The sequence below is a fragment of the Brachypodium distachyon genome, chromosome 1 (assembly GCF_000005505.3).
Source record: "Brachypodium distachyon strain Bd21 chromosome 1, Brachypodium_distachyon_v3.0, whole genome shotgun sequence".
NCBI lineage: Eukaryota > Viridiplantae > Streptophyta > Magnoliopsida > Poales > Poaceae > Brachypodium > Brachypodium distachyon.
This window is the reverse complement of record NC_016131.3, coordinates 62495432-62523186: the sequence shown is the minus strand read 5'-3', so window position 1 is coordinate 62523186 and position 27755 is coordinate 62495432. Positions and strand designations below refer to the sequence as shown.

Below are 27755 nucleotides of genomic sequence, written 5' to 3'. Positions count from 1 at the left end.
CACACACACACACACACTTTTCCACACTCTCCGTCCATGGATTCGTTTAGATAATAGATGTAACCATGAAAGACATTGTTTTTCTTGTCTCTCCGGCTCCTCGCTCCTTCCCATCCGGTTTCGGCCGTACTGTAGAGCATCTTCTGCATTGCTGTGTGTTTCTTGGCACTTGGTTGTTGTTGGTGTTGGTAGGGAATGAATGGGAGAGTAGAGTGATGGGTCTGGAGCTCCCAGAACACGTGGCCTTCCTCACTTCACCTCTCCCCATCTCGGTAATAACCCCTCCGGGCTCCGGCCCGGGAGAGAGGGCTCCACCCTCTTTTCACCGTGGCATGTGCCTTTCGCTTTTTCTGGTCGGCAGTGCTCGGCTGGTCCTTCGCCCTATCCCCCTTCTATCTATCATTCAGTCCCGTTTTGTGAGTGCTCAGCCAAGCCCCTCGCTCAATCTTTGCACTGTTCTTCCTTGTCTGTTTTTGGGGTAGTGTTAATCTTCCGCTCTTGTATTTTCTTGCAACCAAAATCTGCTTGGATTTTTCTGGTAACGAAAGTGCATGTAAAGATTCATTAATTGTGTGGTTCTTGCAGCAGGAAATCAACCAAGCTGAGTGTTATGTGTGAAGGAGGCTGATTGATTTCTCACGGAGCAATGGATCTTGAGTTCGGGAGGGGCATGAGATCCCCGCTGCAGGTTTGTGTTTCTCCACCAAAACGCTGTGTAATCTAGGAGGCTGTGTAGAGTATTTGCGAGGGTAACAATGTTTGTTTTGGTTGGGGGTTCTTGCAGAGGGACTCATGGAAGACCACCATGCTCCTGGCGTACCAGAGCCTAGGAGTGGTCTATGGAGACCTGAGCATATCCCCCTTGTACGTCTTCAAGAGCACCTTCGCCGAGGATATCCAGCACTCGGACACCAACGAGGAGATCTTCGGCGTCCTCTCCTTTGTCTTCTGGACACTCACTCTCATCCCTCTCATCAAGTACGTCTCCATTGTCCTCCGAGCCGACGACAATGGCGAGGGTATGCGGCCATGAACTCTTGTAGCTCCAACATGTTTCTAAAATGCAACACCTGTTCACTAAGTTCTCATGTTTTTAGTTTTTTTTTTTAATCTGTCAATCTCTTTCGCAGGAGGGACTTTTGCCCTCTACTCTCTGATTTGCCGGCATGCCAATGTGAGCCTTCTCCCAAACAGGCAGATTGCTGATGAGGAGCTCTCCACGTATAAGCTTGACCGGAATCCAGAAACCACCGAGAAGACTCTCGTCAAGGTGTGGCTCGAGAAGCACAAGAACCTGCACACCGCCCTCCTCATCATGGTGCTGATTGGCACGTGCATGGTGATTGGGGATGGTGTTCTGACGCCGGCTATATCTGGTACCCTCAGGATTTTTTGCTGAGCCTGCTTGGCTTTTTTCCGATAAACTAATGACACATTTTTGTTATAGTACTAAATTTGGCTTCTTGTTTTTCATCGGTGACAGTGTTTTCAGCGGTGTCAGGGCTTGAGTTCTCCTTGTCCAAAGATCACCATGAATGTAAGTTTATTTCAGGAAAATTTCTCTTCAATTCATTTTTCTTTCACTAATGTTTGCAAGAGGTTTGGATAGAGTTGGCCAAGAGCATAGATCGATACTGGTGGAAACTCCAGCCTATCAGTTAGTAACTTTTTGCTTGCATTGGCAATTTGGCAAGCTCCACGGCATGATTGCATTGCTATGCTACATTGCTACTACAAATAAAAAGTCTGTTTACACTTCCAAATTAAATGGGTCAATACACCTGTTTTCTTTTTCTTTTTTCAACATACGTACAAGTCAAGCGGATAAGGAAAGAACAGTTAGAAAAACCATCTTTTGGCGCTACAATACATTTGTAAACTGTCTTGCCATGATATTTCTCCTTATCCCAATTGAGATCTCTTTGTTGACTCTTGATGATTGATCACTTTTACATGCAGATGCTGTCATTCCGATAACCTGCGTCATATTAGCATTTCTGTTTGCCCTCCAACATTATGGTACACATAGGGTCGGATTTATCTTTGCCCCAATAGTTCTAGCATGGTTAATCTGCATGAGTGCTCTTGGCCTTTATAATATCATACATTGGAATCCTCATGTCTACCAAGCTCTAAATCCCTATTACATGTTCAAGTTCTTAAAGAAGACTAGAAAATATGGCTGGATGTCACTTGGTGGAATTTTGCTCTGCATGACAGGTATGCTACAGTATGCTTATACATATACATGACATTACATGTTATGAATATTAACAGAATTGAAGTTCCATTCCCCCGTTCGTATTAATTGTAGAAGTGGAGCTAACTATTTACCTTTCTTGACCATGCAGGATCTGAAGCAATGTTTGCAGATCTTGGACACTTCTCATACAGTGCAATCCAGGTAATTTGTTGATCATGCATGAGAATTCGTACAGAATATTTTGTATATATTTTTTTAATGTGCTGATCATGCTGTTTTGTCACAGCTTGCCTTCACTTCTTTAGTTTACCCTGCGTTGATTCTGGCATACATGGGTCAGGCTGCATACTTATCAAAACATCATGACTTTTACTCAAACTCCCAAGTTGGATTTTACATCGCAGTTCCAGGTATGCACTCACCTTGCAGCTCCTCTGATCTTACGAAGGAAACTAGTATGCACAGCTTCAATATTGGGCAATCTTAGTCTTCTGAACAAAATCAAATCATATTCCTCTCTCATTTTATTGTCACCTCACATACCAAACTAAAGGGCTCTGAGAGTTTAGTCTCTCAATCGGAAACTTAGGCTTGCTAAATTTACTGCACTGAATAACTCCACTTTTTTTTTTAACAGCTCCACCACTTCATATGATGATCAGCAATTTTTTGTCTGAATACAATTTATTGAAGCAAGTAATACATCGTAATATCATATTAGTATGAAAGAATAGCCAGATGATTGATATCTCATATTTGGTCTTGTGTATGTTCATAATGTCAGTTCTGTCTTGCCACATGTAAATCTAACTTGTGATTGCAATGCAATCCACTTAAATCCATATGCCGCTGGTTTAACTCTGTGAAATGTATACCACAAACCCTGTAAAATTGTTTCTGATGAGTGATAACTCTTCTCTTAGTTTCTTGTTTAGTAGAAACAACCCAATTACCATTTGAGTCTATGTGAAGTAATATTTTTTTTAACACAAACTTCAGATAAAGTGAGATGGCCTGTGCTTGTACTGGCGATTCTGGCTTCAGTGGTTGGAAGCCAAGCAATCATCAGTGGAACATTCTCAATTATCAACCAGAGTCAGTCCCTAAGTTGCTTCCCTCGGGTAAAAGTTGTACACACATCTGAGAAAATTCACGGCCAGATATATATCCCTGAGATTAATTGGCTGCTCATGATCCTCTGCATTGCTGTGACCGTTGGATTTAGAGACACAAAGCACATGGGAAATGCATCCGGTAAGATAAGCTACTCTGCATTTATTTTTTACCACTTCTTGCCAATACAATCTTGTTGGAGTTTCTTGATTTATGAATGTTTATTTTGTCATCTTCAGAGTTTTATATTGTTTGTGGTGACGAGCTGTTCTCTGAACCTTGTGCTGTTGTGCAGGACTAGCAGTGATCACGGTGATGCTGGTTACCACATTCCTCACATCCCTTGTCATCATGCTGTGCTGGCACAAGCCACCACTGCTGGCCCTGGGCTTCCTCCTATTCTTCGGCTCCATCGAGGCGCTCTACTTCTCGGCATCACTCATCAAGTTCCTTGAGGGCGCATGGCTCCCGATCCTTCTTGCCCTTATTCTCATGGCCGTCATGCTCGTCTGGCACTTCACGACCATCAAGAAGTATGAGTTCGACCTGCAGAACAAGGTCACTCTGGAGTGGCTTCTCGCCCTCGGTGACAAGCTTGGCATGGTCCGTGTACCGGGCATTGGACTCGTCTACACCGACCTCACCTCAGGTGTCCCTGCCAACTTTTCCCGCTTTGTGACCAACCTCCCGGCGTTCCATAAAGTCCTGGTCTTTGTATGCGTCAAGTCAGTTCCTGTGCCATACGTGTTCCCCGCCGAACGGTATCTCATTGGCCGAGTTGGTCCCCCAGGCCACCGGTCCTACCGGTGCATTGTGCGATATGGTTACCGTGATTTTCACCAAGATGTCGACTCCTTTGAGACCGAGCTGATCGAGAGCCTTGCAACATTCATAAAGCTAGATGCCTCTTACCGGTGCAGCGAGGCCAGCGAGCACCAGCTGGAGGAGCGGGAGCCAGGGCTGACCGTGGTTGGAAGCAACCTGCTCCAGGACCATTCTGGCTACGACTTCCAAGACAGCGTCCAGCACTCGGCCGCATCTGTTGAAATGCGCCCTGCTGACAGCCCCAGTGGCACGGAATCGGAGCTCACGGTGCAGGCCAACTCGGCGAAGCACGTGAGGTTCTTCATAGATAGCCTGGTGGCGAGCCCTGAGGCGGAGAAGCACGTGACCGAGGAGCTGGAGGCGCTGTCGGCGGCGAGGGAGGCCGGCACGGCGTTCATCCTGGGGCACTCGCACGTGCAGTGCAAGCCAGGGTCGTCGGTGGTGAAGAAGCTGACGGTGGTCGGGTACAACTTCCTGCGGCGCAACTGCCGCGGCCCGGACGTGGTGCTGCGCGTGCCCCCGGCGTCGCTCCTGGAGGTCGGCATGGTGTATGTGCTATGAAACGGCGTGTTTCTTCTTCCTCTTCGTTTTGCCCCTGTTTCGAATTCTGATAGAGATTGTTTATATACACACACAGTTCCTGTATCATAAGTCTGCTGACCAGCGTGTAGGTAACTTGTCGGTGATGTTGTAACCTGTAATGGCCTGCTCCCTGGAGTATTTTGCATCCGGCTGTATACGGGCATACGGCGAGCAATGCTGAAATCATAGTTTAAAATTTTAAAACTTGAGATATCGTCGCCTGTATAGGCGTTCTGTAGGTTCGTTGTAAAACCGCGGACACTCCAGCACAGATCGGCGAACAAGAACACATGAATGAGTTTTGGCGAAGTGAAGGGTGAACCGGCGTGTTCACAGACAGAGTGAAGGCAAAGGCCACGGCGGAGGAGAATGGGTGGGGGTGGCTATGCCTATGAGAGCCCATGAGGCTATGACGGGAGAGAACGACGACGACTAACTGCTCCAGCCTCAGCAGAAAATATCTGGGTCTCCGATAGAAAAAAGCCCTGCTCTGTCCTAGCCGCCGCCACCCAGGGGCGTCCAGATCGTTCTCTCCTCCCGGCTGGCCGGCAAGATTCTTCTAAGTTTGATGCTATATAGTAGGTCTTCAAAATTTAGGGCGGTGATGGCGGCCCTATGCGGATCAATAATAAGGTTTTTTCGACTCCTCATCCACCTCGTCGACGGCGATCCTGCCGGTGGCGTTGAGAAGTGCGGGACGGTTGGTGCTACTCTTCTAGAGTGGTGGATTTGGTTATGTGTTTGTACTTTGCAGGTCCTCTGCGCGTATCAGTTTATTGGTTCCTTTTCCGACCGGAGATTCGGCCAGCTTCGACCTCATCGTGGAGTTAGTGCGGTCAGATCTTCTCGGATCCGTCTGGCCAGATCTGGAATGGTCATCCAATCCTCTTCGTCGTCTTCTTCTTCAGGACGGTGGTCTAATCCTCAGGTCATTGTCGCCGGCGTCATCTGGCTCCGACCTGCGATTTTCCGGCTGCTACGTAAGTCCAGAGGCAGCATCGAGCTTCGCTCACGGCGCGCCTCCGGCAAGTGCAGAAGGAAGACAAGTTTACTACAAGAACTTCTTGTAATTTTATTTTACGAGGTTCCGTAAGGTTGGTTGATTTTAATATATGACCTCGCCTTCTTGAAAAGAAAAAAAACTGCTCCGGCCTCCACCCGGTGGAGGTGCCAGGGGAAATAAAATGCTACTACCCCGGTGAGGGTATGTACCCAAACCCTAGATCTGGCCCATGAAGAGGCCAGCTGCTCGGCCCAAGCTGGGAGGCCGCAAAACTGCACCGACTGGTTCACCAGGAGTGGCCTATCTCAAGACACAAGAGCTCGACGCACCCAATCACAGTGGTTTCCCTAAATAAAAACAATCACAGTGGTCAGTGGCTGACCCACAGTATTATCCGCGTAAGCACCATCTCCTCCCTACATCTCCGTCCGTCTCATCCCCGATGTCTCATCGCACCCCCATCCGCTTCGACTACCCCGGAGCCAGCCAAGGTCGTCGCCTTCCCACTCCGTGGCTCGCCCAACAAGCTCAATCCAATGGCGACCGCGTGCTCGCCGCTCTCGCTTCCGTCCACCTCCCTCCTCCAGAGGTCCGCCCGCGCCGGCGCTGCCCGCCGGTCGCTCCCCTCCGTCCGCTGCAGCGCCGTCGGAGGTGAGCTGCTTCCTCTCCTCTTCGCTGAAAGATTTTACTGGTAAAAGTAGGCATCTAGGGATTGATTTGTTTTTGCGGGTGCTTCAGAGGCTGTTGCGGAGGCAGCAGTGGCCGGGACGGCGGAGGAGCCGCTGCTGGTGAGTGCGATCAGGGGGAAGAAGGTGGAGAGACCGCCGGTCTGGCTCATGAGGCAGGCTGGGAGGTACATGAAGGCAGGTTCACTTTTAATTTTACCACATGATCTACAACTCTGCTTATTTTTTACTCAAGCATTGTACATTTTGCACACAAATGTGCAATTGGAGAGCTAGGATCGGAAATCGATTGAGAAATGCAGTTAGAGGAAGACAATCTAAAATTCTAAATTGCTTGCAGTTGCTATGGTTTCAGCAAAACATCAGGTTGGAATAAATTATAACTGTACCAAGATAATACATGGCAGTATACTAGAGGACTAAATCGTACTAGCAGGGTACGAGGGGCGTGGACTAGTTAAGGTAACTAGAAGAACTATACTTCCAAAACTCTCTGCATAGATGCAGAAATAATGTCCACTCCTAGTGTATCCTATTTCCAAAAGCCACCCAGGCCTTGTTTGGCACTAATTTTTTTTGTAGTGTTTTCTAGGGTATTATCCACTCCAAATTGGAAAACACTAGAAACCCCCAATGGTTGTTTGGTAGGGAGGGATTAGAGGGAATTATCCCTTGTTTTCCCCCACAAAACACCTCATTTTTGTATAAATTAAAAACACTTCTCATAACACTAGTGTTTTGGGGTGGAAGGGTTTTTTGAGAGTATTGGCGAACATCCAATCCCCTCAAATATATTAACACACCAGTGACTAAAAAAATACACTAGTGCCAAACAAGGCCTCAGAGTTCTTCTAAAAACAAGCCTCTCAGGGGCAACTTTATCTATAGGTATGTGCTTATGTCCATAAAAAGCAAAGGCAGATCATTGGATGACAAAATATAGGTTCCTCTAGCTGGTTACTTGTTTGTTTCCCTTGATTTGTTCAAAGTAAACACGACATGTTTGTTACATGGTGTACACCATTCTGCATTGAAGCAGTGATCTATGGCTTTCCTGTTCGAATCATGACGTGTGACTCTTATTTGAGGCTATTTTTCTTCTAAGCCAAGCGACGAGGGCCCTTCTTCATCTAACTTGTTGGCTTTGTGATTTTTGTAACAGAGCTATCAAAATCTCTGTGAGCGTTATCCTTTGTTCCGTGAAAGATCAGAAAATGTTGACCTTGTTGTTGAGATCTCTCTGCAACCATGGAAGGTTTTCAAGCCTGACGGAGTAAGCTGTGGACTTTGGGCCTTCTGTATGTCGTTATAAATTTCTCTTTTGCAATTGTCTCAAGGCTTACATGACTTGAGATGTTGCCACTCTATGATGTTCAATTACTGATACAATTTTTGCTTTTCTTAGGTTATCTTATTCTCAGATATCCTTACTCCACTTCCCGGGATGAACATACCTTTTGACATCGTGAAAGGGAAAGGTCCAGTCATATATGATCCATTGAGAACAGCAGCGGCTGTTAATGAAGTCAGAGAATTTGTTCCAGAAGAGTGGGTCCCTTATGTAGGGCAGGCTTTAAATACACTGCGGGAAGAGGTTAGTACGCTCTTTCAGGATCCAAGCATGGAAATTGGAAATAATTGGTGGTTTCAGTCACATTCTAGGATAAAAATAGGTAGTCCTTTACATCTTTGTGGTCAGTCCATACCTTTCTTCTTCCAAGTTTTACACTAATAGATCAATTATCTTAAGTTGCTGTTGTTTTGTATTGATTTCTGAATGCCGCACTACTTGGAGCTTGTCAGAGCCATGGCGGTAGCGTAATTAGTGAATCTGACGAGCTCATGTGCGTGCTTTTGCAACGCAAAACGTAAGAATTCAGGCATTTTAAAAGCCATAAAATAATCCGTTTTCTTAATTTATCCTGTGTACTTTTATTTGGTCAGCATCCATCCTTTACAAACTTTTAGATAGGGTTGATACATTCTGGACTTCTGGAGACTGGCTTGCTGAGAGTCTTAGGCTATAGAACAGTTTAGCATTTCCTCCTCTCCATGGCAATACACTTACTCCATATTTTATTATATGGATTGCAACGGACACTTGATATAGCAATGGTTGTTAAAAGTACTTTCATTTTAATATCTTTGAATTATTCATTGATAACACCATTTCAGAGTTATAACCAGATGCAGCAGTTCCATTAAGATGATTGCAACAGTTCAAGTATCTGTTGACCAAATAAGTTTGTGAGGATTAATAGAATTAAGTGGTTTTAGGTGTATGTGCATGTGTGGTTTGGAGGACGGGGTGTAAACTATTTGTAGTTTGCTTTCCAGTGCGGCTCTGTATATTTTTTAACTAACGAACGCCCTACTTTGCTTATTTGGGAATGGTCGCTGCATGGTAATGGTATTTAATTTTTGAGGGAGTTTTTTTTTTCCGATAAAGTTGAGAGATTTTATGAGCACACTTTACTGTTGTTGGTTTGACAGTAATTATCTGAAGGGAGTGATTCCACTGTTTTCTTCCTCAGGTTAAGAATGAAGCTGCTGTGCTTGGTTTTGTTGGAGCTCCCTTTACGTTGGCATCTTATTGTGTGGAAGGAGGTTCATCAAAGAACTTCTCGAAGATTAAGAAAATGGCGTTCGCAGAGCCAGCGGTATTGAAAACAATCCTATTGCTAATCAAATATTTTGCACACATTTCCTTCCACTAAAGGCAATTTATTATCTCTTCTTTCGAATCGTGCGGGGCTGCTGGCATATATAGAATGCTGAACGAGTTGCAACCTTCTATAGTTCCTTTCTCAGTGTACTTGCTAATAGTGCTAGGCTGTAGCAATTACATAATGACCTATATGATTATTTGATGAAACATGGCAAACGAAAGTATTAGGCTTTCTTAGGATGAAGCATATGTGAAATCTGTCGTGATTATTCATAGGCCTGATTTATTGTTCAGTTAATGAAATCACAGATCATAGTTAGCTTCTATTTTCTTTTCGTCTGACCCCCTCTGATGTGTGATCTTGTGAAAATAAAATTTGACCTTGATCTCCGACCTTTGTTCTTGTAGATTCTACATAATTTGCTACAGAAATTTACAACCTCCATGGCTAACTACATTAAATATCAAGCGGACAATGGCGCACAAGCTGTCCAAATTTTTGACTCATGGGCAACAGAACTCAGCCCGGTTGATTTTGAGGAGTTTAGCTTGCCATATCTGAAGCAAATTGTGGATTCTGTCAAGGAAACACATCCTGACTTACCTCTGATATTATATGCAAGTGGATCGGGTGGATTGCTTGAAAGGCTTCCGTTGACAGGTGTTGATGTTGTTAGTTTGGACTGGACGGTTGATATGGCTGAGGGCAGGAAAAGATTAGGATCCAACATAGCAGTTCAAGGGAATGTAGACCCTGGTGTTCTTTTTGGGTCGAAAGACTTCATCAGCAAGCGAATTTATGACACTGTGCAGAAGGCTGGTAATGAAGGACATGTATTGAACCTTGGTCATGGTATTAAGGTGGGGACTCCTGAGGAAAATGTTGCCCATTTCTTTGAGGTTGCAAAAGGGATCAGATACTGAAATACCTAGTTGAATTTGTCCCATTCTACCAATCGGCAGAAGTTGTAGATTCCACTGCTCGAGAATAGATGGAAGCACATGTCTAGCATAGGGTACCTGAAGAACACATCATTTTATGAATGCTTCCTTGTTCTTCTTTCAATATCCATTTCATTGTAATCTTGTAAGCATATACTAATTGAGGTGTAAGAAAGTGATTGCTTGTTTATACCATGTGTACTGTAGTCTTATTTCCTAGTCAAAATCAGCAATTTATATTTTTGTAAGAAAAACACATCTGAAAAATGTAAGCTGCAAGTTCACTTTATTTTTCTGATGCTGTTCTTCAGGCTAACTTTGTTCCGAGCTCCCTAAATAACTTGGTTATGGCCTACTTGGTGAAGCTTATTCATTTTTTTCCATGGTTTGTTGTTAAGGAATTCCTAGTTTGTTAGTCTCGGATTGGTTTTGCTCAAAAATCTTGGAAAACTCTTCAACTATATGTAGCTTATTGTGAATTTTCTGGATGACTGATTTGAATGATTTATTCGTGAGAGCATGCTCAGTGTAGTGCTATATATGTACCAGAAATAATCTGGCACATATGAGGATTCCGCAATCCTTTGCTCAGTTTGCTGTGTGTTTGTCACTTTGTCCTACGAGGTATATGCGGCAAATACCATCCTGAGCAGTGTTTCCAAGTAAAAAGTACACTGTTGTATTGAAAGAAGGAAAAAGTGTACTACTTCCGATCCATATTAGTTGTCGGAATATGACATATATCTAAACGTTTTAGAAACAGATACATCCATATTTGAGCAAATTTGAGACAATTAATATGAATCGGAGGGAGTCGCGATTGTTTTCTCATCTGTGTCATTTTTCTCATCAGTAGGCTATCGATCAACCAAATGTTGGTGACTCATGGTCTACATCTTTTCGGCTTTTCTGATACTCCAGTAGTGCCTAGATGCTAGTGAAGATATATTTTATTGTAGCAAAGAGCAAACGGCAATAGGTTATGCTTGAGAAGCCTTCACTAAAATATCTCAACCAAAAGCCACCGAACATTCTACGAGTACGAGTGGAGTTACCATCTATACTGCTTATAGATGAAGCAAACTGCAGTGTTCCACTTTTCTTTCTGACTTTGCATCCTTCTTTGACGGCTATATTGTCCCCAGGAAAGAGCAAAACAGATTGAAGTTTGCGGTCCAGAGTCAAGAGCATGTATGCGGAACAGACGAACAGTCTACCATACCGTTGTGTTCGACCAATATTTTCCTGCAATTTCGACGAAAAAATGCCATCTTCTGGGATCTCTATAGCTCACTTCACTTTAATACTTCACCTAGCTAGTAGTGTGCGATATCTCTGCAGGGCAAATGAAGATTAAACAATACCAATTATAGAGTTGGTAGAAACAACAAGCACATTGAGTTGTGTACTCTTTTTTTAAACCTATGTCGAGTTGTACTATTGTAAGCATGTGTTGTATCAGTATGTAAAAAAATTATGAGATATGGCAGTGCCGGTAGTACGTACTAACTCCTCTTTAGGTCTTCATAATTTAGTAAGGCATGATTTGCAGCACTTTGGAGCCACTCCATTGTAGAAAGGTGGCATTTGTTTATTTAAGCCTCGTTGCTTGGTTCAGGTGAAGGCACCGAGATCAGCCAGTGTCGAGGTGAGGCATGTCTTCTTGTTGAAAAAAATAAATCAATTCATCATTACTTCTATTGCAAATCTGACCCGTCAGGCCAGTTTGGCATGGTGTGTTTCTTGATAAGTATCCTGCTGTTGGTCATGTTAGAAGTCTATCACGAGGTAGTACTAAAAACATTCTTAAATTTGAAGTTGTTGTTTGTTCTTGTTGTTTTTAGCTTCTTAACCAAGCAAAGAACAAGTTGTTTACCAGGGCTTAGAGCCTCATGTCTATCTGCATTTGGACCGGGGAGACCCGAGACCGATGTCCCCACAAGGAAAGTAAAGTAAAGCAGATATTTATCAGCTCGATGATTGCCATTTGCAGGAAGATTCCAATAGGTACATTTGAAAAAGAAATTGCTTGTTTTGTAAACATGGTAGGCCCAAATATATCGCAGAGTGTTTGCGCGAGTTAATTAGCTGAGTGGATTAGTCTTAGCCGAGGAAAATGACAGGGTCATTTTATAATAAGCTGCAACGCAAGCCAACTCGTTCATATTCTGTTACATGAGAAAATATCTTGGGAGGGGATTAAGGCAGAAGCATCGAATAAATGACGTCACTCCAAGAGAAAGAAAAAAAAGGAGATCAATGATGTGCAGCACGGCTCTAGGTTGCGACCTGGAAAAGATATTTAACGAATGGATGAACAGCACAGCACTGTAGCCTATGTTACTTGTCGTGTGACAGCGGTCCACCAGATGTCCCGCTCAACCGCGCCTTTCATGGAGAAAGAATCATCCTAACTATCAATCATGGATGAACCAACGACGATACACCAAGTGTGCAGAACACTTTTGGTATGAACTACACGTAGAGAGCCGAGGATTCTGGGAGGAATTCAAAGCAATTTCGTGTGGACTTGTTACGTTCCCGGCACCGCGATCTTTGTCCTGGAAGAACCGTGAGCTCTCCTCAGCGGCGGCTTCTCGGCCTCAGAAGAGCCCCTTCCACCGTCCCAACACGCCGTCCCCGGCGCGACAGCGACGACCGACCCAATAGGATCTCGCCCAAAGATTCCAGATATTTTCTTTTTACTTCCGGCGTTCCTACGTCAGCCCGGAAACAAACGAACTGTAGACCCGGCGGCGGCGTTGTGTCTTGACCCCCACACTCTCGCTCGAATTTTTTGCAGCTCTACCCGTCGATCGGAAATATCTCCGCCACCGTGCGCATCGACAGTGCAAGTCCCTGCCCCGGGCCCCGGCATGCTCCCATTCGAACACTCGAATATATGCTTTATATCCCTGTCTCTGCGCCCCGACCTTTCCTTTTTCTCCCCCTTCCTTTTCAGTTCTTTTTCGGGAACGCCTGGACTTATCATGCGCGTCACAATTCACTCTCTATTTGTTATTACCACTTGCCCTCGGTGCATATCGATCTACAGCCAGTCAGGTCACCAGCTTCATCTCATCTCGGCTCTATCGATCCCATTCTTATCCACTCGATGCACGCGCCCGTATGTATGTTGTTCTTCTTGCGCGGCATTTTGTTTTGTGCCGATTGACGAGAGGATTAGCTTCAATTGTACTGACATGGCGTAAGCAAGTGTGTAACATCCGCACCGCAGTGTAAATTAAAGATAATGTTGGGTGTGGTCGTGTAGACATTGCACAAGACGATATAATGCTTTACATGTCAACCTAATAAAAAGATTTTTTTGCACGTATAACGGTACAACCTAGCTTACTGCTAGCATCCTGTCCTTTGTTTTTTTTTTCGTGAAATATATGTTTAGCAAATGTCAGTAATTATGTTAACCTGAATATGATTATGATATGATAGTATAACTCTGTCCAGCAGCGTCGAAGAACGAATGCTAAATTGCTAATGCGATGTCGTGTACCTCAGAATGCCTAAGGAGCAAAGAATTCATACACGATTGATGTCTCTGTGTAGGTGTATACAACCTCCATTTCAAAATATACGTGCATTCAAGTTCTTTAAATTCTCTCAAATAACTTTTACTTCTACACTTCCAATACAAACTTAGTTGTTCGGTTCATCATGTCTAACCAAATTGGTTAGACTTAGGTTTAGTTTGGCATTGCTGAATGTGTTGTGCTGGACTTATTTTATAATCTATTGTGAAAAAATATACACGGAAATAGAAAAAAGTTGGTTAGTCAAACACGAAAATAGTTTCGTGAAAACGGGTAAAAAAAACGAGATCATGATAATCCACCGTCATGCCAAATGAAGCCTAAAATATATCAATGTACAAAACGGCATTCCCATCTTGAAGGCATCGAATTGGAATGGGATACTGCTTTTATATGTTGATCCGATGTTTGTTTCTGCTGAGATGATCTTTGATTATTTTTTTACTTTTTGTAAACTGATGTGGGCCTTGATGCCCATCATTTTTTAGTAAAAAATATGCTTGTGTATATGTGGGAATACAAATGTTGGAAGCTTTTGCCTTCTTTTTCAAATCTTTAAGCACCCACGATGTGTGGCTAGATAGGTTAAACAGAGCACCCCAGCGTCTTTGGTCGAGCTTGTGGACTTGTGGTTTTGATTATTTTTAAAGCTACTACCAAAACAATTTCAGTTGTTCCTATGATTATGAAGTTCAAAAGGGAAATATGAAAATGTTCATTATTTTAGAGTGAATTTCACAAAACAACACATTTTGTGATTAGAGCTTCATGTAACCACAGTTAACACTAAATTTCTCACAGAAGCACTATTCTTGAGACATGTCTTCTAAAAAACTCAAATAGTGTGTTTTGACCGGGATACTGATAAATGGGCCCACATGTAATTAATTGTCAAGTCATTTCTTAATGGGTTTTTTACTCGACCTGTACTCAACCCATTCTTGATCTCTCCCATGTCCAAGGATTGGATAGGGGTTAATGGATTGGATCGCTGACCGGGTATTTTTGCAACACAGACATTTACATGTGGGCCACACATGTTAGAAACACGGTCAAACCCATTAAACTGGAAATTTTGAATTATTTGACAAGCCCTACCTCAAAAGTTATGAATCTGTGAGAGAATTAGCATCAACTGTGTACCTGTTACAGCGGTTTGTTTTCCTTTGATACGGTCAAATTTCTGCTGTCCGACGTAAGCGACAGATCCGAGTATCCGGTTCCGACCCACTGGCCACTGTGCCTATAAGATCTCTACTAGCGCTGTGCCCTAGTGCTGCCACAGCAGCGTAGTGTCAACGCCGACGGCGCCTCACATCAGCCTGAGCCTCTGTACACCAGCCCCAAACCATTTTGCCTCTCTCGCGGTTTGCTGCCATCGCGCTAGCTACTGCTGCCTCGTTGGGACTTGGCATCCTTTGAGTCTCCACCCACTGGCAATCTTGGACATTGGTGTTTGAGGTATGAGCTTTTAGCCATCTATGATTACTTAAACCTGAACTAATTAACCTCCTTGAATTTTGGGTCTGCCGGCCGGCGCACCATCTAGATCGGTCCGTTCTTCGTCTGAGTTCGTTTCTTACGAGCAAGGATTAGAATATTTGTTTTGGGGGAATGTTTACGTGAATCATCTACTCCGTAACATAAATTTGCCATTTTAATCTCGTGGTTCGGTGAACTAGTTGACAAGATTCCCCAAATCCATAAGTGCTCTGTAGATTATGCAATCCTGGATGTACTCTGTAGATTATGCAATCCTGGATGTACTCTGTAGATTTGTTGATATAGACGTATGCCTTGGGATGCTCGTTAGTTAGGTCAAACTTTGCTGCTTTGATCTAAAAAAACCTTTTGCCTGTTTTGTTTCGCGAAATATTTGGACGTTTTAGTTTACAGGCTCTGTAATTTTAGAGCTTCTTGTCCGTTAGTGTTTGGTGTGTTTCTAAGATATTTTCCCTTTCTCTCGTTTATATGCAATAATTGTACAAGACTAGATAGATGATATGTCATGAACAAACTTGGTAACACGGTCTTTATTTTGTTGTACGCTGTAGACTTCCCGACGTGAAACATTTTCACTATAAGGAAACAGTTATGTTCTTGTAGAACTGGAGGATGCAGTTCTCAGTTCTCACCCATCCGTTGTCCTGTAGGCTGCAGCCGTCTACCTTCTGAATCTACTGAAGGATAAACATAAGTTTTGGTAGTTCAAAATCAAAAGAATCATAACTCAAATTTCATAAAGGTTCCTAGCTCTATGAGAGTACTGGCCTTAACAAACAATCTTTTGTGTTAAGAGACAACAGAGTTGTTCTAATTTATATTCTTATATAAACAAATACAACAATCATGTGTGTAAACTTTCTCTTTGTTCAATTGTTTAGTTTGCTTGTGATTTCTTCATTGTTTCCTAATCATTCATGCTTTCTCCTTACAGTATTGGGCTTTCAGTTGGATGGAAATAACAAGGAAATGTTGAACGATGTCTTCGCGTGCTAGAGAGCCACCTTGCTTAGCATGCAATTGGCAGGGTAGCCAAACATATTTCCATTCTTGCTCTGGATGACATTGAAGTACAAGGGTGTGCACAACAGTTGCTCCATGTGCATACGCAAGATGGGGCTAGATGCGGCAGCTCAACCATCTCCAATCGATCGTAAGTAAGCTCCCTCCACATCATTGAGTGCCCCGGCTTGATTCAAGTTACAACATCACCGCCTTTGTGTGCGTAAATATATTGGACAAGATGCCAGAGCAAAAAGGAAATATTTTGATGCAGAGATATGAGATGGGAAGATTGCTTGGGCAAGGAAGCTTTGCTAAAGTATACTATGGCCGTGATGTTAATACATCGCAGAGCGTCGCCATCAAGGTGATTGACAAAGAGAAGATATTCAAATGTGGGCTTATGGATCAAGTAAGACGGGAGATATCGGTGATGAAGTTGGTCAAACATCCTAACATAGTCCAATTGTATGAGGTGATGGCAACAAAAACCAAGATATATTTTGTGCTAGAGTATGTGAAGGGTGGTGAACTGTTCAACAAGGTTCAACGTGGAAGGCTGAAAGAAGATGTTGCTAGGAAGTACTTCCAACAACTAAATAGTGCAGTTGACTTCTGTCACAGCAGAGGGGTTTATCACCGTGATTTGAAGCCTGAAAATCTTCTTCTTGATGAAGATCGCAATTTGAAGATCTCAGACTTCGGTTTAAGTGCACTTGCAGAATGCAAGAGACAAGATGGGTTGCTCCACACAACTTGTGGTACTCCTGCATATGTTGCTCCAGAACTGATTAGTAAAAAAGGATATGATGGTGCAAAAGCTGATATCTGGGCTTGTGGAGTGATCTTGTATGTATTGTTGGCTGGTTATCTCCCTTTCCAAGACAAGAATTTGATGGACATGTATAAGAAGATTTACAAAGCAGAACTCAAGTGGCCAAGCTGGTTTTCTTCGGATGCCCGGAGGCTTTTGCGGCGTATTCTTGATCCAAACCCTGCTACACGGATCTCCTTCTCAGAAATCATGGAAAATCCTTGGTTCACAACAGGGCTTAACTCAGAGTTACTTAATTATAGCATACCAACAGAGAATGTCGTTCATGTTGACATGGATCCAGCTTCAGATCCATTCAACAACAATACAACTGATGATGGAAAAGAAGAAACAGGAAAAGTCACTAACTTGAATGCTTTTGACATCATTGCTCTATCATCTGGGTTTGATCTCTCTGGTATGTTTGGGGATAATTGCAACAAGGAGTCAAAATTTACATCGACCAACACAGCTATAACAATTATCAGAAAACTCGAGGACATTGCAAAGAGCTTGCGGCTAAAGCTCATCAAGAAAGATGGTGGTCTATTGAAGATGGAAAGTTTGCAACCAGGAAGGAAGGGTGCAATGTCCATCAATACTGAGATATTTCAGTTTACGCCAAACTTTCATTTGGTGGAAATCAAGAAGATCAATGGTGATACCCTCGAGTATCAGAATGTTATGAAACAAAGTATGAGGCCAGCTTTGAAAGATATCGTTTGGGCTTGGCAAGGTGAGCAGCCCCAACAGCAGAATGAACCATGTTAATGTTGTGGCAAGTAAATAGGGGTAGAAATAGTGAGGATGTGCAGCATCTCTTTGTTAGACGCAATAATGTACTTCTCTAACTTTTTGGTAGTTTAACTTTCCAATGTCCTGTTTTCACATTGAAATGTTGTTTTTCTATTCACCATTCAATTGAAAACAAGCTTGCTTTCTCATTGGTACATGCTAGAAACTGAAATCTCTGATGTTTGGAATATGCAAGAACCAAGAGCGAACTTCAGTATGGCCTATTACAGTCCTTTTACTCTGTCAAAACTGCTTTGTGTAACATTAATCGGGAAGAAATGGAGTGTTGGCATAACCAATTAGCCATATGTGATTGTTGTATTCTGTACTCTAACATTTGGATGATGTGTCATCAAGCATGTATTGTTGGTTATGCTTGATTTTGAAGTCAAGAAAAAACTAGTAAGATATGTTCCCAAAATAACCTTCTTGTTCTAAATGGACACGAAAACTTGTTCGGATATCTTTGCAAGGTAATAAGGAGCCAATAAATATTATTCCCTCCGTTTCATAATTTTTGTCGAAATATTACATGTATCTAGACACTTTTTAGAAATAAATATATATGTATTTTTTGGCAAATTTGAGACAAGAATTATACAATGGAGAAAATATCTTCGACATGAATGGATAATCACCAACACAGCTATTTTAGCTGAACCGAATCGATGCAAGCATGTTTCTGGATGTTTCCCGTCCACTGGCTCCACCAAGCACTCAGTGGTTCGGAAAAGGACCGGATGCCAGCAGACAAGTGGATGAATTTTCCAGCATCCGATCTCCGATGGTACAGCAGGTTCGTTTCGCCTTTAGGCTCCAGTGTTACTTTGGCGAGGCATGGAATGCTTCAGGAACATCTAGATCAGATATTCAGATACCCTCTGGACAGGTTGCAGTGGGAGCTGCTGCCCTGGCCCCAGGTTTAATTGCATCGAATCCAGATGAGGCGAGAGTGTGTGCCTGCTCAAAGAAGCTTCCTTGCGATGAATAATTGGTCTGGAGAAGAGACCTGGCCTCGCCGGAACGGAAAGATCGTGTGCTCTGCTCGATCCCCCACTTGCACTGTTTGTTGATTCTAGTATTCTACACACACGTCGCTGGCTGTAGGCTGTTGCCTGTTGGACATGGATAGAAAGTTGTGTGCTAGTCCGTTCGATGGGCTGGAGGAACTTTGCGTCCTGATGCTGCAAACTTTGCTTCATCAGTAGAATTTCTTGCGATTTGTTGTGTGAAAGGAAGACAAATTCGAATGGATCAGAGTAAAGTGTATGCTGACTGCCATGGATATTAATCACTCAAGTACAGTTCAGTGGAAGGCAAATATTTTTCAAACTTGAGGTCTTTGAACATGGGTTATGCATGCGTGTGTTAACTGTGCTTCAGAGTTCAGGTCTTCCTTTCCTAGAGGACAAAGAGGTCACAGTTCTTTTTAGTCAAAATTCAAAAACTTTAGCAGTGGATTCGACTAGCACGACCTTTACTTGAGCAGGATCCGTTGGTTGTGTGACAGCCTCCTTCTTTTTTCATACGCTTTCATTTTGCCTTAATCACTGAAACCACCACAAAAAAAAGGGAATCGAGAAAAGTTAGCGTCGACAGCAGGGTTCGAACCTGCGCGGGCGTAGCCCAACAGATTTCAAGTCTGTCTCCTTAACCACTCGGACATATCGACAACTTGTTCACTTTGTGTTTATATCTTACTTATTGGTAAATACAATGGACTTCAAGATCGCCGGATGCAAATGTCTTAAACTCGAGATTGTCAAAAACTCAAAACGACTGTTAAAAACCATGGTTAAAGCATTAAATCCAGTAAGAAAAATATAATTAGCAACGAGAGAGTAACGTTGTACTTTAAGTAGCACCACCATCTGATGCTGATAACCTCAAGCCAATATAACAGGGGCTAAAATACCCGGATATTATACATCCTCAAGATGAACTCTAGCTACATAATAAACACGACAATTACAATCCATTTCCCTAGCCTAATCTCTGTCGGCTCAAGAGAGTCTACGTTTTTCATTAGGTTGTACTACACCTGCCTAGTACAACACTACTATTGCAATCAATTTCCTTGTGCCAATAATATCGGCTCAAAAGGATTCTCTCTTCTTCTTCCTTTTTGATTGCTTTGCCAAGAGAACTGGAAGTTCTGGCAATGCAAATTTCTTCCTCTTTCCTGAAATCCTTTTACCAGAAGTCATATCTTCAGTACAAAATTCAGTTCTTTCTGTTCAGAATTTGACAAAGGGAGACGATTGGTAGCTCACATGTTTTGTTGTCACAAATGTTTTTGTCATATCCGTCAGGGCCTGTTAACTTTATACTTAGCATCTGCCCAAATTACATTGTTGGCTTGCAGGAACTAAATGATATCCATACTATGTGAATCTTTACAGTGGTGAGCGGCCCTATTGAACTTCGGAGAGACGCCGATTGAGCGCCTTTTGTGTCCATTCTCATATCTCCATCTACGTTGAGCAAGTTTGCCATGGTTAGCGGCTTCTACCCTCTTTAGGGCTTCTTGTAGTGCCTTCTTGCATTCTTCAACATCTAGTTTAGGTTCCTCTGGCTTTTTAACTAAGCCATACTCTGAAATGTTAGCTGCAACTACTTGCTGCACAACTTCTTCTACCATCTGTCTTGAGTTTTCATCAGCCTCTTGAGCTTTGGAATGAAGCATGGAATACTCTTCAACTGAAAGAGTCACTAAATCAGGGATATAGCTGCCTTCAGAAGAGCTTTAATCTCTGCAAGTGCTAGAGATCTGCATCTCTAGCTGCTTCTTCATCTTCTTGGCCAGAATACATCTGATTTCGGCTGCGCCAACGCTGGCCTTCGCCTGCTCAATTTCTGCAGTCAGCATTATAGCTTGAGATTTTGAAGCCTCTGCCATTCTCCTGAGCTGTCCTATCTCAAATGTCATCTTCTTGGTCTCAATAAAAATGTCCAACTGGTCTTCCCGCCTCGTCTGAAGATCTTTCAGAGTTAGCAACTTTTGTGATGTCACATCCAGCTCATCTTCCAGTGAAGAAATTATGTCGTGGTGGTGTCACGGCAGATGCCATGAGATGGCTTGAATTGGGGCCGATGGACGATGGGGGATCCGGAGGAGGGAGGACGTGAAGAAGAACACGCACAAAACGCACAAAAACACCCCGATTTACCCAGGTTCGGAGCCCTCTTGTCGAGGTAAAACTCTTACTCCTGCCTAGATGTATTAACCGAGATTGAGAAGCTTTACAATGGCGCTCCTTGAGCTGTATTCTTGGGGAAGAAGAAGAAGAGAAGGAACAGGGAAAAATCTTTATCTCTCAGGGAGCCCCCATCTCTCACCTAGGGGTGGGGGTCTATTTATGGGCGCCTCCCGGCTCACTGCCATGTGGGCCGGGATTGCCTGTCGTCATCCGGGGGGCCCGCCGGCACGCGGCCTTGTTCCCTCAGCTCGCGCGGTGGGAAACAAGACTACTTTACCTTGCCAACTCTGCCAGGGAATCTTCTTTCGGTGCGTCCAGCGTGTGGTCCTCTGACGTCCGGATGCAGGCGCTGACCGCTTTCCCGTGATGATGATAAGCTTGCTTTTCCTCCAGCCGCGTAGCCTGGATAAGACCGTTGAGGGATCTCGACTCCTGCCGAGACTCCCGTACTCTTCTTGATCCTACGAGCTGAGCAACATAGAACCGCCGGGCCGACATAAGCTAGGTATGTCGGCTTAGCGTTAGCCAAACCTGGAGACGCAGGCAAGATTTCCTAAGCCGACCTGACTTCCTGCATCTCGGTTTAGAGCTGCCTCTGTCATCCCGGCTAGTGTAGTGTTGTCATGACCCTACCCGGAGTCATTCCCCCGACAAATTAAGGCATTCAATGAAACTTCTCTCGGACGCTGTCAAGAAAAGTTTTCTCTTTCCCTGTGCTATTTTGCATTAACTCAACCCCGGCTCGTATCGAATCCAGATCACTTGTAGTTCTGATTAGGTTTGCTTGAACCAGCTCAAATTCCATCAAGACTGAAGGCTGTTGTAGATGGCCTTCATCAATGACAACATTTTCAGGTTGCCGTTCTGTAGATTCTGCCGCCCGAACTTCAGATACCTTATCAGACTATGCAGCTGTGGAAGATTTTTCAGTTTCTTCTTCTGTATTTTTCAGTTTTAATTATGCTATGATTTTCGACTCCAATTCCATTAGCACATCTAGCGTTTCTCTTTCTTTCATGAATAGCTCATTCTTTAGTTGTGCAGCTTGCCCCTCTGCATGGATAGCCTCTCCAATTTCTTCAAATAGCTCCTGTTTCTGCTGAAAAATATATCTCAAAAAATAAACAAGGAGCAAAACACACTAAGATTAAAAGGAGAGTAATGAAAAATGCATACGGGCTTTGACATGGCAGATGGAGAACCTTAAGACGAATTTGCTATCCAATGTGATTTTCAGTGGTAACCACCATTAGCAAACTACGAGTTCACGAATCTATCGGTGACTTGTTTCAAATGCATGATCTTCACGGAAAAGTATATGGTATCTGAAATAATACACCGGTCTCGACTTACCATCATGTCCAGTCCACGCCAACCAACGCTGCCTCCTATAATTGATGATGTGGCGTCGTCCGCGGATATTGTCCGCCAAACCAAATCGAAGCCAAATTTGGCTAGCGTTTGGCTTGTCCGCGAACAAACGGACGGATGGCTGTCATTTAGCAAGCCCCATTGGATTGTGTGTTTTCTTTTTATCCGCGGACAAAAACGAACGGATGGTTAGCATTTGACCATTGCGCTTGGAGATGCCCTAAGACTCTGGTTTCAACAAAGGAAAGGTGAGATTCCGAGATGTGAGCTGACAAAGAGGCCCACAATGCATAATGGGTAAGCGACCCGGACCATGGACTAGCATGTCTGAGGCCCAGCTGGCCGAGCAGACAACAGCTCCAACGCATCTTTCTGGCCTGTTATTTTCGCGCTTAGCCCGAAAAACCAACAATCTGATGAATGCATTCATGCATTGCTCTACCTTTCATGGTCTTCTTTTTTTTCTTTTGAAACTACCTTTCATGGTCTTCTTTCCATGAAGGTGCGCGCACAAACACGATCAATGGACAAGTAGGCAGAAGCACACCAATCGGTTGCCCTTATAGTCTCAGTTCAACTCCCAAATTAAGAACCGATAGATATACAGTGAGAGAGCTGCTGGCGGGGTACTACATTTTAACAAGATATGAAAAGCTCCTAATAGTTATGGTCTTATGGAGACACGTACAGTGAAGATAGACGACAGTAGTACGGCACGAGAGTACATCAACACTAACTATCTGATATCAAGGACTATCAACCCATTAGCATGATTCACTGTTTCGCCAAGATGCTCGCTTTCAGAATTGCGCCTACTTTACCGTCGCTGATTCGTCAGCGTCAAAGTGCGTTCATCTCTGGCAGATGTCTCCAAGACAAAAAAAAAAATCTTTGGGAATGGCTACGGCTCAGTCGACTGAGAAGTTGTGTTTCTCAGTCGACAAAGGAGCAATGTTGTGTTTCTCGGTCGACGAAGGAGCAGGCAGTCCAATGTCCTCGATCGATCGATTGATCGATGGGTTGCCCCGATGTTTCATCCGTCTTCTGACTCATGGGCTTTTTATGTGTGGCCGGCCTGTTTACGGGTTTTATGAGAGCTTCTATAGCTAATATTTAGGTCTGGGTCTATATATAAAAGACAAAAATTAATATCAGTTCCATTGACTAATCTTAACTTGAATGTGCAACTTTTAAAAATTAACATCTAATTTTATGTGCAATTTTAAAAAAGAAATTTGATGTGCAATTTAAACGAGAGATTTGATGTGCAATTTCTAAGATTGCGCCTGAAATTTATTTTAGCCATCGAAAGTTGCAATATTGAATTGCACATTTTAAAATCCAAATTTGCACAAAAAAACATGTGCAATTTTAGACGTCCGAAGGGTGCAATATCTAATTGTACATTTCAAAATCCAAATTTGCACACAAAAAACATGTGCAATTTTAGCCGTCCAAACGTGCAATCCAGTTGCACATTTCAAAAATCCAAATATGCACATAAAAACATGTGCAATTTTAACTGTTCGAAGGTGCAATATCCAATTGCACATTTTAAATCCAAATTTGCACAAAAAAACATGTGCAATTTTAGTCATCCAAACATTAAATTTATTTTTCTCAAGGACCAGATATGAAATCTTAAAAATATAAAAATACAAAAATAATGTGCGATTAACACACAGCCCACATGTTTCGGTGCAAAGAAAAAAGCCCATATCCACGTAAATATAAAAGCCTAGACGAAAAAATAAATATAAAAGCCTAGAGACAAAAATAATAGCAAGCCCAATAGCATAAACACAAAAAAAGGGCTCCCGAGCCAGGCTTGTACAACACCTCACGATCGATCTGCTCGTACGTAGGCCTACTCGTACGCACGAAGCCACGAAGCCACCATCGACTGAGAAATTTAGCTCCAGCAAATTCCTTCCTTTTTGTCCAGAATATGGTGCGAAGCTACCACCGTTCAAAAACTCCCATGCCGCTAATTAAATTGGATTTCACTAAAGCTTTTGATTCGGTCTCTTGGCCTTATCTTGATCTCAACGCCTTGCTGGCTGGCTTCCCTGCTCCACTCGCGGCCTTTCCGACACAATACCTTGGACTTCCGTTGTCCCTATGCAAGCCTCGAAAGTGCTCTTCCAGCCGTTGATTGACAAGGTTGCCTCGTGGCTAGCTGGCTACAAGGCGAAGATGCTCAGTAAAGGTGGTAGGATAACAATTCTGCGCTCGGTTTTATCCTCAATTCCAGTGTTTCATTTGACTGCTCTGGACCTTCCTCAATGGGTCATCGAGAAGATTGACAAGTTGCGAGAGGATGGTTGATGGTTGTGGAAGGGCGAAGGTTCTTGCAGTGGTGCTAGTTGCATGGTTCGTTGGGATGTCGTCTGCAGGCCTAAATTGTTTGGCGGGCTGGGAATTCTTGACCTCCGAAATTTTGCTGCAGCTCTTAGGTTGTGTTGGGCGTGGTCGAGTTGGGCCTTGCGGAGAAGCGATGGGCTGGAATGGAGTTGCCGCTTTCTGAGCAGGACACGACTCTTTTTTTGGCTTGCTCATCTATCTCCATTGGCGAGTTGCACCAGTTCGTCCACTTGTTCTCTATTGTCTGTCGTACTATCTTGTCTAAGGGCCTCTCAGATAACATCAAGTGGAAGCTCGGCACTTCAGGATCCTACACTGCCAAATCTACGTACCTTGCTCAATTCCAGGACCTAGTGCAGCAACCGTTCTCCCGGCTCTTTTGGAAGTGTTGGGCGCCTGAGAAATGTAAATTCTTTGCTTGGCAGCTGGTGCAGCACAGAGTTCCAACTGCCGATCTCCTTGCTCGAAAAAGCATTTCTAATTATAAATGGTGTCCTTTTTGCCTTCATGCCATGGAAGGTGCAGTACACATCTTCACGGATTGTTGTTTCGCTCATCAGATTTGGCGATTTGGCGCTTAATCGCAGTTTGGACTGGTGTTCCGAATTTCGATCCTTCTTCTTGGAGCCCGTCCTGCTCGATGGTTGAGTGGTGGACCGAGGGTATTGAGATGGCCAGACGCACGATGACTAGGTTCACCGCTCGCGGTGTGACCTCTATTTTTCTGTTGTCTCTTTGATCTATTTGGAAGGAGCGCAATTTTCAGATTTTCAATGCAAAGAGCACCCCGTCGGCCGGGATCATGGTGCTTATTAAGAACGAGGCGGAGCTGTGGCGTCTAATTGATGGCAAAGGTATTGGTGCCTTGCTCGATGTTCCTTAAACTTGAGTTAGCTTTTTTTTTCCTTGTTTTTTTTAGTTTGTAAGTTTTCTTTTGAACCTTGTATTCCCTCCGTGGTCGACCCCGGTCGTCCTCCTTTCCTTTTGATATATAAAGAGCACGCTGTGCTTTTTCGTCAAAAAAAAAAGTACGTACGACAGGTCGACAGTTTGTTTGATCGTTTCAGCGGATAGAGGTATCGACATCATGCATCTTGCTACTGCTTAATTAATAACATGGATTACATGGAGCTAGCTGTGAGTTAGTTAGTGGTAGATGAGCTTCATTTGAGGCCCGCTGAGCAAACCAGGGCAGCAGCTAGCTTGCGCGATTAATTAGTTGCTGGCATTCGTCATGCGTTAGCTAGAGACACACCACCTGCTAGTTAAATTGACTAGCAACAAAAGCCTCACCGCACTGTATCAATCGACCGACCGACCGAGACCTGAGTTTTTCGCACCTACTATTTGGAAAATTATCCCAACACCCCGTACATTAGTCAAACACGCACACAGCTTTAATCAATTAAGTTAGCATGCCTCTCTTTCTATCTTGCTTTTAAAATGAATCTACATTTGGTTTGCAACCGATCGACGGGGTCAACTCGGTGCGCTATATAAGCACTTAATCGCCGTGCCTTGTGTCCTCGCCCTTTACACGTACAGATCTCTTAATTAAGTTTGGTGTATGATGGCTTCTCGCGGGTACTGCTTTGTGGCGTGCGTCGTGGCGCTGGCGCTGGCTTTGTTGGCCACGGCGAGCAATGGCCAGCCGCTGGACGCTTGTTTCTATGACAAGGTGTGCCCAGCGGCGCTCCCGGCCATTAAGACGGTCGTGGAGCAGGCCGTCGCGGTGGAGCCGCGCATGGGCGCCTCGCTCCTGCGTCTGCACTTCCACGACTGCTTCGTCAACGTACGTACACTACACACTTCGAACTTCGATCTTTCTTTGGATTGGTACGCCGCGCGTACGTATTGCTAATTTGCCACATGTACGTGTACTCGATTCATTTATATATTCAGGGGTGTGACGGGTCCATCCTGCTGGACGACACGCCCTCCTTCACCGGCGAGAAGAACGCCGCGCCTAACGCCAACTCCGTGCGCGGCTTCGACGTGATCGACCGCATCAAGGACGCCGTCGACGCCGCGTGCAGGGGAAACGTGGTGTCCTGCGCCGACATCCTGGCCGCCGCAGCACGTGACTCCATCGTCGCGGTTCGCCTCGCTCGAATAATACTCTTATATATTGTCACGTTTATACGTACATGCGCGTAACGAATATGATCGACCTGACAGTTGAAGTTGTTAATTGCAGCTGGGAGGGCCGTCATACGCGGTGCCGCTGGGCCGGAGGGACAGCCGGACGGCGAGCCAGGCAGCTGCGAACAACAGCATCCCGGCGCCGACCTTGGACCTGGGAGGGCTCGTCTCAAACTTCGCCTCGCACGGGCTCTCCGTGCAGGACCTCGTGGTGCTCTCGGGGGGACACACGCTGGGCTTCTCCCGGTGCACAAACTTCCGGGACCGCCTCTACAACGAGACGGCCACACTGGACGCCTCCCTGGCCGCGTCGCTCAGGGCGGTCTGCCCGCGGCCGGCCGGGGACGGAGACGACAACCTCGCGCCGCTCGACCCGACGCCCGCGCGGTTCGACGGCGCGTACTACGGCTCGTTGCTGCGCAGCAAGGCACTGCTGCACTCGGACCAGCAGTTGTTAGCCGCCGGTGCCACGGAGGGGCTCGTGAGGTTCTACGGCGCTAACCCCGAGGCGTTCAGGAGGGACTTCGCCGAGGCCATGGTCAGGATGAGCAGCCTCGCCCCGCTCACCGGGAGCAGCGGCGAGATCCGCGCCAACTGCAGGAAAGTGAACGGCTACTAGTAATGAATGTGCCATCGATGGTTAATTCACGAGCCGAGAGGTTTGAATCTGGCGTTATAGAGAGACGTCAAAATGGATGGAGTGCTTCTTTCGGAAGCACTGTCAGATAGGGTTCTTAATCGTGTCTACTGCACGTATCGTTGTGGATTCTTGCACTCTAGCATTTCATTTGATTCCGACGTTTGTTTGTTTTTTAAGTGGAAAAAATGTTCCCGTCCTTTATGATTTCGATTTCTCATCATGTAATACATTTTATTTATTTTAATGAACTACGTTTGGTCTTGCTGTCTTGCATGTGTGGTGTGGGTCAGTCATCGTGTGAGAAATTACTATTTCTCAGTCTTTTTTCTCTGAGGACATACTATTTCTGTG

General features: G+C 44.3%; 4 protein-coding genes, 1 long non-coding RNA gene, 1 other non-coding gene and 1 pseudogene across 10 annotated transcripts; 4 read left to right on the top strand and 3 right to left on the bottom strand.

Annotated features, from left to right (window-relative positions):
• The first annotated feature begins 278 nt into the window (after positions 1-278).
• LOC100823609 (putative potassium transporter 8) lies at positions 279-4898 on the top strand. Of its 4 annotated transcripts, none has more exons than XM_010230348.3 (10): positions 279-416; positions 586-688; positions 785-1019; positions 1131-1376; positions 1484-1537; positions 1960-2220; positions 2352-2404; positions 2490-2613; positions 3203-3457; positions 3612-4702. In XM_010230348.3, exons 2-10 carry the CDS (start codon positions 647-649, stop codon positions 4700-4702), a joined length of 2361 nt encoding a protein of 786 aa, XP_010228650.1. In that variant the 5' UTR covers positions 279-416; positions 586-646. The 4 variants fall into 4 exon arrangements, with proteins under 4 accessions (XP_010228650.1, XP_010228651.1, XP_003557960.1 ...); XM_010230349.3 differs by having other exon boundaries at positions 282-416; positions 589-688; XM_003557912.4 differs by having other exon boundaries at positions 316-478.
• Positions 4899-6158: 1260 nt separating this feature from the next.
• On the top strand, positions 6159-10317 carry LOC100822473 (uroporphyrinogen decarboxylase). Its single transcript, XM_003557908.4, has 6 exons — positions 6159-6377; positions 6465-6589; positions 7575-7685; positions 7818-8006; positions 8947-9072; positions 9489-10317. The coding sequence occupies exons 1-6, from the start codon at positions 6263-6265 to the stop codon at positions 10002-10004; spliced, it is 1182 nt and encodes a 393-aa protein (XP_003557956.1). The 5' UTR covers positions 6159-6262; the 3' UTR covers positions 10005-10317.
• On the bottom strand, positions 10195-11677 carry LOC112269837. Its single transcript, XR_002962005.1, has 2 exons — positions 11529-11677; positions 10195-11357 (listed from the first exon to the last, which is right to left on the bottom strand). It is a non-coding gene; the product is annotated as an uncharacterized LOC112269837 (long non-coding RNA).
• Positions 11678-14834: 3157 nt separating this feature from the next.
• LOC100822784 (CBL-interacting protein kinase 10) lies at positions 14835-17842 on the top strand. Of its 2 annotated transcripts, XM_024456894.1 has the most exons (3): positions 14835-15034; positions 16011-16229; positions 16353-17842. In XM_024456894.1, exons 2-3 carry the CDS (start codon positions 16200-16202, stop codon positions 17661-17663), a joined length of 1341 nt encoding a protein of 446 aa, XP_024312662.1. In that variant the 5' UTR covers positions 14835-15034; positions 16011-16199; the 3' UTR covers positions 17664-17842. The 2 variants fall into 2 exon arrangements, with proteins under 2 accessions (XP_024312662.1, XP_003557957.1); XM_003557909.3 differs by having other exon boundaries at positions 16011-17842.
• A 1435-nt stretch (positions 17843-19277) lies between these two features.
• On the bottom strand, positions 19278-19359 carry TRNAS-UGA. Its single transcript has one exon. It is a non-coding gene; the product is annotated as a tRNA-Ser (tRNA).
• Positions 19360-19616: 257 nt separating this feature from the next.
• On the bottom strand, positions 19617-20742 carry LOC100837844 (annotated as a pseudogene).
• A 5394-nt stretch (positions 20743-26136) lies between these two features.
• On the top strand, positions 26137-27668 carry LOC100822159 (peroxidase P7). Its single transcript, XM_003557907.4, has 3 exons — positions 26137-26414; positions 26525-26719; positions 26820-27668. Exons 1-3 carry the CDS (start codon positions 26190-26192, stop codon positions 27381-27383), a joined length of 984 nt encoding a protein of 327 aa, XP_003557955.2. The 5' UTR covers positions 26137-26189; the 3' UTR covers positions 27384-27668.
• The last annotated feature ends 87 nt before the right edge of the window (positions 27669-27755 follow it).